At 43.7% G+C, this 12472-nt stretch overlaps 1 protein-coding gene across 6 annotated transcripts in view; it reads right to left on the minus strand.

The window, feature by feature from the left end:
* The window catches only part of LOC142385541 (protein NLRC3-like), a 197274-nt gene that overhangs the window by 45667 nt on the left and 139135 nt on the right, over nucleotides 1-12472 (minus strand). Inside the window, exons 2-5 of one of the 6 annotated variants that reach the window (XM_075472157.1) lie at nucleotides 11747-11873; nucleotides 11046-11156; nucleotides 10518-10588; nucleotides 1500-1784 (exon numbers count right to left, since the gene is read on the minus strand). The exons of 3 other annotated variants lie outside the window; for them this stretch is intronic. In XM_075472157.1, the coding sequence (XP_075328272.1) occupies nucleotides 1500-1784; nucleotides 10518-10588; nucleotides 11046-11113 (424 nt within the window). In that variant the 5' untranslated portion in view covers nucleotides 11114-11156; nucleotides 11747-11873. Of the gene's footprint in view, nucleotides 1-1499; nucleotides 1785-9759; nucleotides 9819-10517; nucleotides 10589-10711; nucleotides 10962-11045; nucleotides 11157-11746; nucleotides 11874-12472 lie in introns of those variants that run through there. 2 more of the 6 variants (XM_075472158.1, XM_075472159.1) reach the window with 2 other exon arrangements.

The following is a 12472-nucleotide window of genomic DNA, read 5'->3' on the forward strand; positions in this document are numbered from 1 at the left end:
TTTTTGAGGGATCTAGTTTTGATTGTATTGTGACAATAAGCCTTGGGTTTTTGGATTTTACGTGTACAGAAGATCATTGAATGATCACTAAGGCCATAGTCTATAACTCCACTTTTTGAGATTTTTGCTTTGTCTGATACCATAATTAGATCTATGGTGGTTTGAGTGTTTACACAGACCCTTGTAAACTGTGTAATAAGCTGCTGAAAATCAAACAAACTGCAGAAATTCTTCAGAGATTTACACAACGATGTGTCAGGTTTTAACACATCGTTGAGGCCCAGCTGGATGAGGAGGCCCAGCTGGATGAGGAGGCCCAGCTGGTTGAGGAGGCCCAGCTGGGTGAGGCGGCCCTTCTGGATGAGGTGGCGGCCCCGCTGGTTGTTGTGGTGGCCCAGCTGGATGTAGTTGCCCCAGTAGTTGTGGTAGTGGCCCAGGTGGTTGTGATGTTTGCCAGGTCTGATGTGGTAGTAGCCTAGCCAGTGGTATTGAAGGCCCAGTTAGCGATGGTAGAAGGCCTGCCAGCTGTGGTGGAAACCCAGAACAAAGTCGAGCCTGATGTAGTTGTAGCTCTGTTAGCAGGAAAGGATGCCCACCTGGATGTGGTGTTAACCCAGCTGGCTGTATGTTTGGCCAGGTATAATATGCAAGCCCAGCCAAAGGTGGTGAAGGCCCAGTTTGCAGTAGTGGGAGGCATGCTAGCTGCAGTAGGGGCCCTGCTGGCAGTCCAGCCTGGTATAGTTGGAACCCATCTAACAATGGGGGCCCAGTTAGTTGTTGAGCGGGCCCAGCTGGTGAAAGCCTGGCCTGGTGTAGTGTATGCCAGACTAATGATGGTGGATGCCCAGCAAAGTATGGTGATGGGGCTAGCTGTGGTAGCATTCCAAGTAGCACTGGCATAGGCAGTTGTGGTAATATGCCAAACAGCTGCAGTTGTGGCACATCCAAAACATGTAAACCGAGAAACTGAGGTCCAGGATTTACTTCAACATCACCAGCCAGTAACAGTATCATCAGTAGATTAACAATTCCCCAAAACGGATGAGTTGTAATTGAATGATTGTGTTTACCTGCTGGTGGCCTAGCCAGGCCATGATGCAGCACTCTTGTGTACAAAGCAAGTTGGCTCTGCTTGGCTGGTAACAAAGTCAAGTTAACCACTTTTCTTGGACAGGTTAAACTCAGAAGGTATAGAATAATGAAGACAATAGACAGACAAGATGATGGTGAAATCCGAGGTCTTTTCTTGTGAATATGGGACTTTTTAAGCAAAAACACAGGACCTGCCGAACTGTGTGTCTGCTCCTTGGCAGCCATCTTGCCAAGGAGCAGACAGTGTGCTGATCTAAGGCTAAGCACATGTCCCACTTGGTCTTAAAGGGCCCTAAGGGATATCAGCTCTTTAAGAGATGTTTAAATTATTAGTCCAAAAGACTAATTTGGTCAATATAACTGAATATAAAAATATAAGCCCTTATAACAGAAATATGTGGCCTTACCTTTTTGTGCTGATGGGCCAGACAATAAACCCAGCTGAGAGGAAAGTGTAGGGTCTAATTTTTGAAGATGTTCCATCATCTTCCTGCTGGCTTCCTCTCCTTTTCTTCTTACATCATCGATGAGTCTTCGTGCCTTATCTGCTCTGTTCTGGTTCTCCTCGATTATTGCTTCTTTCTCCAAATCATTGAAGACACGATCTGCTAAGAGGGCATCAAGCAGCTGCTTGAGGATTTCTTCTGGCACCCTCTTCACAAACTCCATTCGTATTCTGTTGAGTTCGCTCTCTGCAAGGTGTCATAGACATGAACACGAATCTCACTTTTCAGTAAATGTTGTTGAAATGTAAAACTAATGCGTGTGAATCATGACTACTTCAGGGGTCCATGTACATTTTGAAAGCTGACAGTCAGTGATGAATGATGTCATGAACATAGCTTTCATTGTGCTTTTGTTGATCATATGGCTGTGAGGCTCAGGAAAGAGGAGCTCGCTTTGTGTGGAAGATTTCCCAAAAAGTGTTTCTTCCTAATATCACACACCCAAACCAAATGAGAAAATGGGACCAGGGTGTTAAACAATATTTTAATGACATAAAAGGTTGAAAGTCAAGGTATTCCAAAAATTGGGGTAAATCACAAGAAGAGTGCTTATGATTTTATGAACCTTCCAGGCTGTCAGAGCCATTGCTGTTGTCCCTGTTTCTGAACAAAGATAACTTGATCAGAAATGGTTTGTTCGATATTTAACCAGATGGTTTTTGATGGGTGGGTCTGTTTGAAGATAAATTAAAGCTAATGCTATAAAGTAGTGATGAAAATCTGAAGCATTTTCAAAATAAACACAATTAGAACTAAAACATTTTTAGACTTTTGTTTCCAAAAGAAAAATGAAAACTTGTATAATTTTTGCAAAGTTTATATCTATCTGCTATTAATATCCATTAATACTCAGGGGTCGAAGGACTGTGACAGCTGCACATAAAGCTCTGAACTTAATAAGCAGCGGAGTTCGCTCTGACAGTGACCAAAAATAATGTAGAGATTCAATGACCAAATGAAAGTTCATTTTAATCTGATGTATACTCTCTGATATGAAGGCTGATGTGTTCGATCAGATATCAGCGGGATAGAACAGGCTTTTATACTTGTTTCTGGTTATTCTGGAGAAGACATCACCTAAAAACTCATTCTACATTCTGTTTAATGATGGCATCAAACCGATGGCAGGCTGCAGAGATCTTTAGATTAAAGGAATTTAAATCACATAAGACTGTTAGGCGCTTATCACCATGGTAACTGGTGTTTTCCCTTACATATCATGTCTCTGCCTCTGTCTCTATCTTTCGGAGCCTCTCTTTGCATAGTTTCCAAAACTTGTAAATTATGGATTTGGCCAGCTGGTCTCTCGACGCAATTGATGAAATTCTCTCAACGAGAAGACAGGGCTTGGGGGAACCCTCTTGTCCAGACAGGACATTTTTCTCCGGATACACAATGGACTCCTGGTAGTGGAGGATTGTATATCTGCCAATAATAATGTCAGTCGAGGATGTCAAAGATGTGTACAAAATTGGATTTTTGATAACAGGCTTTCTGCTTTGTGGAGTTGGCGGTTAATTGGCATATCAAGAAATTGGGAAAACATCGGCAGCTCTTCTGGCCACTGTGAAGCTGCGAGACATATGCGATGAGATCTACAGAGCGAACAACAGTCAGACTACGATGCTACGTGAGCAGAATCGCACGCTGGATGCCATTCCTGGACTCGGGAATGAAATGGAATAAATCCTGGAGAAAGTTGTTTCACTCGGATCTGGCAGAGAGTCCATGAATTTGGCTGTTTGGATTCGTCATTGAGAAACCCAGCAAAACTCCCAAGGCAGACAGAAAATGTCGGCCTGACCCAAAACAATTGTTATCTGAATTCTGGCTCCCCTCTCGGACGGCTGTCCTTCAATTTCTCCTGGTTATTATGTAAAGAAGATGCTCTGCTCCTTCTGCCCCCCCCTTCCCTGAGAACATCTGTGGACCTGCTCTGAACTGTACAGGCTGGTTGATAAGCTTTCCATCCTGTTATCAAAGACAATGGCCTCTGAGACAGTGCTTTCACAGACTTACTTACTTACACACACATATCCACACAAAAACATATCCGCTTCTGACACCACCTCCACCTCCCCTACTTGCTACTCTGTCTTTGTTTCACTCTGCCTGTGCTGAGGTTTTTTCTCCTCCTCTCCCCTAATGTGCTATTTCTTCTGTCATTCTACCCTGATCTTATTAATGCTTCATTAGGAGAACTTAGTCACATTCAAATGTCTATTAAGACCTATTATCACTGTATAAACCTTAATATTTCCTCTCAGATGAAAGTTTTTTATCCAAGTTCCCATTAATTTATAGACCATTGAACAGCTTTTTAAATGATTCCTCTTAGAGGAAAGCTTATCCATGTTTCTGATCTTATTAATACTTCACTAGGAGGAAAACTTAGTCATATTCAAATGGTCTATTAAGACCTATTACCACTGTATCAACCTTAATATTTCCTCTCAGATGAAAGTCTTTTAAAGATTTGTTATCATTCGTTATATCAACCGTTCTGTTATTAGCTATATTTTTAAATGCCTCCTCTTAGAGGAAAGTTTATCCATGTTTGTTAGTTTTTGTTAGTTTACTCAAATTACCTGTTATAGTTATATCAATGCTCCATCCAACCATTATCTATACCGCTGAATCCATCGGTCGGGTCGCGGGGGGGCTGGAGCCTATCCCAGCAGTCAATGGGTGAGAGGCGGGGTACACCCTGGACAGGCCGCCAGTCCATCGCAGGGCCACATAGAGACAAACGAGACAAACAACCATGCACGCTCACACTCACTCTTAAGGACTAGAGATGGGATTTAAGGCTCTTTTGGGGGATCCGGCTCTTTATGGCTCGTTCCTTTCAAAGAGCCATTCAAAAAACCGGCTCGTTTGGCTCTTTTTTTTTTTTTTTTAAGTATTTTAGGCTTATAATCAATTTCTTCCATGTCCGCTCGTACCCATGGTTACTCCAAAGATTTTCTTAGTCCTATTTGACCGTCTCTGGTTACTCCACAAACGCAAAGTCCTGCACACATTTGGGAATGCGGCAGAAATCATACATATTAGAAGAACTGTAATTTTAACACGCCATCTCCATTTGAAATCAAATGTTGCATGCTTGAAAACACAGTATGTAGAATCTTGGATGTTAAGTTGCAGTATTTGATCAATGAATATGGTTCGTTTGTTATTGCCATTTTATAGAATTCTGAGAAAGCTAAGTTTCCCTTGACTTCCACTGGGAGGCGCCAGTAGCCAGTAAATGGCGATGCACGCATTGTAAATAACCAGGGTAACCCATACTCACTCAGACACTCACTGCTCATGTGAAGGGCACGTGCAAGCTGCCTAGGCCCTACCTCCCCTAGTCGTAGTTGTCCTATGTGGGGGGAATCCGCAACTAGATGTCCTCTGGGAGCTACGTGAAAAATGCATGACAAAAAAAAAAAAAAGAACGAGAAATAGAACGGCTTCCGCGCCGCCGCGACTCGGCTCCCTTCGTTCATATCAAAGTGCCGTTCAAAAGGGTTACACGCTGCCATTCCGACATGCCGACATTCCGACATTGACGTTCAATTGTCAGAATGGTGACATTTTTTTAAGAAATGAAACGTCCGTCATTCCGAATTTCATTTTTTCTTTTGTCGGAACGGCGGTATGATTTTTTCTTTTCAACATACCACCATTCCGACACGCGATTTCAGCACCACACGCGTGGACAGCTCGCCATGCAATAATAGGGCTGCACCTAGGGGTGCGCGATCTGACGATATAAAATCGTGACTGGCGAGGAAGAGTGGAGAATCGCAGGCGATCTACCAAATTAGAGAAACCGTATAGATCGCCTTTGACAATCAGCGCAATGATTTTTTTTTTTTTTTTTTTTTTTTTAATGCTGGTGTATGGTAGCCTGGGTGCCAGCCGAACTTAGCCCCGCCCATAAAAGTTTTGGTCGGGAAGTTCGGTCTGGCTCTGCTCAGTTGGGAAATCATTATGCCCGACCAAGAATTGGTCGGACCAATCAGATTGCCAGGGCGGGCTTTATACGATGATGGACAGATGATCAACAGGGACATTATCGACTACGTCACTAAAGAGCTGAACACGGCTGCCGCTGGAGAGCTAGGGCGTGTAGATTCTGCCATCGAGTCTGTTCTACAGGATCTCCACATTGCATTCATTTTGAAAGACGAACAGAGGAACGCGATAAAGGCTTTTATCGATAGAAAAGATGTTTTTGCCGTCCTTCCTACAACAAGTGTGTGTCGCTTAATCTACGTCACATACTACGTTGCTCTGATTGGTTGTAGGTCTATCCAATTGAGCGAAGAGGCATTTTTTCTCCTGGTTCGGTTGAAACACGCCCCATACCCAAATCTCTATTGAGCGGTATCAGACTCACATTCTGACTAGAATCGTGAGTATGACGTAGTCAGGCTAGGTGTATGGTGTGTGTCCTCCTTAAAAGACACGGATACAGATGTCCAGTTTGTGGTGGATTTATTTGGCTGTGGTTCTTCTGGCATTTACACACAATAAACCCAGGGTGTACAGGCTAATGTTAGGTGAAAAAAGCAAAGGGAAAATTACAAGCTGTTCACTGCTGCATCGGGAGGAGAAACGAAACTTTACAGCGACATAGTCTCACGCACAGGTGCGGTACATTCAGGAACATCGGAACGTCTATGGTGCATTCACGAACGTTGGACGTATGAAAACTCACCGTAAAACACAATATAAACTAGAAATGCACTCAGAGTGCAGACCTCCGCCAGGTCGCGCCACCTTGTGGCAGGTCGCAAGATTGCAGCACGAACAGGCGAACATCCAGACAGACAACCAACAGACTCGGGCAAACACATAACCTCCTTGGTGGAGGTAATTAATGTATTTAACTGAAAATAACCAAACAACATGGGCTTTCTAACAGGTGGAGTCAAGTCGTCATCAGTGGTTCGTTTTTCTAGTTCCGGTTGCTTCACTCTCACTGTGTCAGATGTCATTAATTAGATCATTATTTTTCATCTTGAATTGGCTTACAGTTGAATTACAATGTGTTGATTGCCAAATTCTTTCTTTTACTCCTTAGCTCTTCTGTGGTTCAGCATGTCGACTTAACTCTACTGTAATTGGTCTTTCTATTTTTTTTTTTTGGATGGAAGATCGTGATAAAAAATCGAAATCGTGATTTTATGCAAAAAATCGTGATACAACATTTTTTCCATATCGCCCACCCCTAGCTGCACCAAATGCCCGAGAGAGAGACATTCCAACACGCAAGTCAAGCAAGACTGATCGCACCCACTCAGAAATTTACTGATGATGAGGGCTGACGAGGGGCTCGTTGTGTAGCCAATATTTCATTTGGCAGTGTAAAACGGATGCTATATTTTTTTTTTGTTAAGATGCAAAAAAAGATCAAATCTTGTGCAAGTTTTTCGATATTAGGCCTATACAAATCAAATGTAATTCAACGAAAAGCTTCATGACGTATTTCAGTCAGTAACAAGATCGCGGCCCACACAGAATCGGAGATGACTTCAATTAATTCATGCATGCCTTGTGCTTGTGGAGGGGACAGCAGGTTAGATAAATGCACGTGGCTGCAAAAGGAATACCAAATTTAAATGTTGGTTTCAGTTTTCAATTGGGGTGCGCAGAGTTACAATCTTCATCGCGCATTCAAGGCTGTGACAACTGTCGGAAGACACGCAACCTGCTGTTGTTAAAAATATTGCCCGTCGACATCTCCACAAAGGAAGGTGAGCCCCGATCTTAAGGGATAAACTCACACAGAACTTCCTCCCTGCTGGTAAAAAGAGCAACGGTTAAAGAAACCAGTGGGCACCTTAAAGTGCAATCCTCATACAATCACTATGCAAACAAACAACACAACAACAAGATCCACATCAACAACAGCATTTTATTAACTCTTCATTCAAAATGAGGTAAATACAACTAAAATTAGCAACAAAAAAACAATAATAATAATTAATTTCGCCTAAACTGTAGGCTTTCTTTTGTCCCTATATAAACATCTATTAACATCTACAAACATCAGGGACACAAAACCCAACGATTTTAAAACAAGGCCTACTATTCCAAATTTACGATGCAGCGCTGGGCAGCGCTCCAGTACTGCTCCAGCGTCCTGCCTCCCCGCCTGTACTGTCTGCGCAGCCGCTGAAGGCGCTCCTCCAGCTGCCTCCACTTGCGCCGCTGTGGTGGAGGTGGGTCCCCACCGGCCGCCCTGTGGCACTGGGACTCCACCAGCCGCTGTTCGTCTTTAGGGCGGCGGATGAATACCCATACCCATAGCCGTTTTTTATTTTTATTTAATTAATTAATTAATTTAATTAGATTGGAGATACTAATTAATATTTGGGGGGGGGGATGGTGGTATCTGTTGGGGTCTGGGAGTGGCATTTCACCTTGAGTCCAGCAGGTGGTGTTTGGAGCGTGAGAGAGTGAGCCAGCCATCTACCTGACACACCTGGGTTCAATTATTCCTCATTATTGGAAGCATTTAAGGAGCATGCTGCCAGTCCTTCGACGCCTGAGTGTCAACCATACGTGGTAACCCTTGCCTTTTTTTTCCCAGTCCAACCCTGACAGCTCCCAACAAGTGTCGGAATGGTGGTATCTGTTGGGGTCTGGGAGTGGCATTTCACCTTGAGTCCAGCAGGTGGTGTTTGGAGCGTGAGAGAGTGAGCCAGCCATCTACCTGACACACCTGGGTTAAATTATTCCTCATTATTGGAAGCATTTAAGGAGCATGCTGCCAGTCCTTCGACGCCTGAGTGTCAACCATACGTGGTAACCCTTGCCTCAAGCCTTTGAATATTGTAAAACCTTGAGAATAACTTTACTGTTGTGCTTTTTGATTCCTAAAGTATTTCGATCTTCAGAACGTGCCCAGCGTGGTCTCCTGAAGCATCCTCCAAGCCTGGATTCAGCCTATGATTCACAGCTTTCTCAGCCTTCTGATCGAACCCTGTCCGCTCTCCACTGTGCTCCTGACAAGAAACTAAGCCGCCTCTCTGAACTCAAGAACCCACCAGGTTTCTCCCAGACCCCCCCCACAGCAGGACCCTTCATCCTCCGAGTAAGCCTCCATTAATTTAGAGCAAAGGAATTTCCATCTACGTTCTACCACTAACCCTGTGTTCTCCTTCAAGTGCCCATCAAGATCGTGCAGTGGAACCAGATCCGTTTCCTGAGGAGATTCCTCCCTATCTGTTTAAATAAAACTCTTTACCGCTACTGAACTCCTGAGAGGCTCTCTGTATGTGGGTTAGACTAATCAGCAAAACCACGACAGTTTCAAAGTGGCGGAATGGTGGTATCAAAGTGTCGGGATGTCGCAGTGGCGTCATGTCTGAGTGACGGGATGTCGGAATGCCGGTTGCATACCGTTCAAAAGAACCGGCTCGTTCGCGAACGTCACAACACTACTAAGGACAATTTAGAGTCACCAATGAACCTAACATGCATGTTTTTTGGACAGTGGGAGGAAGCCAGAGTACCCGGAGAGAACCCACGCATACACGGGGAGAACATGCAAACTCCACACAGAAAGGCCCCAGCTGGAAGTTTATATCAATCCTACTGTTAGCTAAATTTACTTTTGCTCTGTTATAGTTATACCAATCCTACTATTAGCTAACTTTACTTTTGCTCTGTTATAGTTATACCAATCCTACTGTTAGCTAAATTTACTTTTGCTCTGTTATAGTTATACCAATCCTACTGTTAGCTAAAATTTACTTTTGCTCTGTTATAGTTATACCAATCCTACTATTAGCTAAATTTACTTTTGCTCTGTTATAGTTATACCAATCCTACTGTTAGCTAAAATGTACTGTTGCTCTGTTATAGTTATACCAATCCTACTGTTAGCTAAATTTACTTTTGCTCTGTTCTGTATTTCTGTGTTTGATTTTTCCTGATTGATGTTTTTATGTTGCAAAGCACTTTGGATCGCCTTGTTGCTGAAAAGTGCTACATAATAAATTTCACTTCATCAGAATTGTGACTGACAGGTGACCTGTGGGGTGTTGTACCCTGCCTCCTGCCCACTGCTGCAGTTTTATCAAAGGGACAGTTTGCCTCTTTTAACATGAAGCTGTATGACATCCCATATTAGCAACATCATTTATGAACATGTTCTTACCCCCTGCTGCGTCCTGTGAGCCGAGTTAAAGCCTCGTTTTGGCGTTGATGAAGATAGTCCGGCTGGTTGGCTGGGGGCACAAAAATAAAGCGTTTTGCTTCTCAGAACAATATGCGTTCAACAGAGTAATACATTTGCATCACAAAATCGTTAGCCAGAAAAAGTCAGACCTCACAATTGCTTGGCGCTATTTCTCTCTCCCTTCGTATCACTGCCTGCTGTTTAAACTGTGCAGACCGAAGTGCAGAGTGAGCACTCCCCTGCTTCCGAGTAGTAAACACTGTAACAGGTGGGGCTATCGCCAAGTGGCTGAACGCATTGTTACAAAGGGAGGCAAAAATAGCGCCAAGCCATTGTGAGGTTTGACTTTTTCTGGAGGGACGATTTTGTGATGCAAATGTATTACTCTGTTGAACGCATATTGTTTTGAGAAGCAAAACACTTTATTTTTTAAACCCCAGCCAACTAGCCGGACTACCTTCATCAACACCAAAATGAGGCTGGAACTCTGCTCACAGGACGCAGCAGGGGGTAAGAAAATGTTCATAAATGATATTGCTGATATGGGATGTTACACAGCTTCATGTCAAAAGAGGCGAACTGTCCCTTTAAGGGTTTATAACGTAGTTAAAAAGTCTAACAGTCACTGCTAACTGAAGGCTGAAGGAACCACACAGAAACAACCGGAGCTGTGATTGGTCAGTTTGAGCATCATGTGTCTTACTGGTGTCTCCATGCAGAAACTGTTGGACTCCTACCTGCTGAACGGGGTGGAGCTGCCTGGGTTGGAGTGTCCTCCGGGTGCTCCACAGGTGTCCCCATCTTTGCTCTAAAAGAGAAAAAGAAGTCGGAAAGTTCTCTATAATGCAACAAAAACTAATAAAACTGATCCAAAAGTAAATTACTAAGTTCGTAACAAGAGTGTGTGTGAAGAAGGTTTAAAATATTTCACCATGAAGCTAATCTGAGTAACTTTCAGCTTCAGTTTACTTCAGAGGCTGTCTTTCAAGAGCTGAATGCAGTCCAGACTCTAGTCTTGGCTCAACTGGTGGTTCATATTCAGTGTTTCTGGGTTAGAAAATATGAAGCTGGTGACAGAGCTTGGTCCGGATGCAGGTTGAAGTTTAGGTCCATATCCAGCGTCATGAGAAGTTTGTTGCTGTTCTGGTCTTTAACACAACACTTAGCTTTTTTTTTTTTCACTGTGAATAAAGGTGGTTTGGTGATGTGAGTGCTGAGCTCTGACATGGAGAAGAGTCATGGACAGTTAGAGATGGTCCTCTCACCTCTGAGCTTTGCTCTGGCTCTCATGTTCCCCACACAGAGAGGTTTTAGTGTCCTCACACTGATCCATGCTGCTGAACTCACATCAGCTCACACACACTTTCTACCTTCACCTGCAGAGGAAACACAAATCATTCATCTGCACATCAACTCACATCCTCCTCTCCATCATTTGGGCTGTAAAAAGATCAGCTGCTGTACTTCCATCATTCCACTAGATGGAGGCATGGAGCAGCACAGACATCATGATCCTGATCCTGATGATGATGATGATGATGATGATGATGATGATGATGATGATGATGATGAAACATTTCCATTCACTGACACACACTGATTATCTGAACCTGCAGCATGATGATAAATCTGCTATCTGAAACACTCTGATGGGCTGAATGCAGGACTGAACTGTACATGAAGAGCTACACTGCAGATAAGTGGCAGCAGGACTCCAGAAATCCATCCTGCAGGATCACTGCAGACTGACAGGAACCACCAGGGGGCGCTCACTGCTCTATGTTAAATATAATTTAACAATATTATATATATTATTATATGAACCCACTGATGAGTCCACATGGTCACACCCGGAGGCTCCAGACCCACCTGAATTATCCTTCATAAAACACGTTGAGGATTAATCTCGATCTCATATCAGGAGAGAGTTTTACTGTGAGTGTGTTCTGAGAGCAGTGTCACTTACTCAGCTTCTTCCATGAACTTCTTCCCTCTGCAGCTCCCTGCTGTCTGTGTGTAGAAGAAGAGGAAATCCTCTGCTCCTTCTCCGACATCAGTCCTCTGTGTCTGCAAGCTGCCGTCACTCTGAAACTCTGCACACCGTAAAAGAGTCTTAAAGTGATCAGAGGTCAGCTGCTGCACCTTTATTTGACGGTATTCATCAATAAGTAACCTGCAGAGCAAACAGTTTAAACCGAGCTGAGGCCTTCAGTCCAATCACTGATCAGCACCTGAACCATCAACAATCAAACTATACACGCTCTCCGACCGCTTCATTAGGCACACCTTAACATTACTGAGTTGGACCATTTTTTTGCTTTCAGAACTGCTTTAATTCTTTGTGGCGTAGATTCAACACAGTGTTGGAAACACTCCTGAGGTTTTGGTCCATATTGACATGACTGCAGTCGACAGACAGATCTGGTGAACCCTGTGTCATGTTCAAGAAACCAGTTTGAGATGATGTGAGCTGTGTGACACGGTGCTTCATCCTGCTGGAAGTAGCCGTCAGAAGATGGGCACACTGTGGTTAGAAAGGGATGGATGTTCATGTTGTTTCTGCCAAATTCTGACCCGACCATCTGAAATCAGACCAGGCAGCGTTTTCCAATCTTCTTCTCTCCAGTTTTGGTGAGCCGGTGCAAACTGTGTCCTCAGTTTCTGCTGCTGCGTGTTGACAAGTCTGCTCATT

Source organism: Odontesthes bonariensis, chromosome 8 (genome assembly GCF_027942865.1).
Source record: "Odontesthes bonariensis isolate fOdoBon6 chromosome 8, fOdoBon6.hap1, whole genome shotgun sequence".
Lineage (NCBI taxonomy): Eukaryota > Metazoa > Chordata > Actinopteri > Atheriniformes > Atherinopsidae > Odontesthes > Odontesthes bonariensis.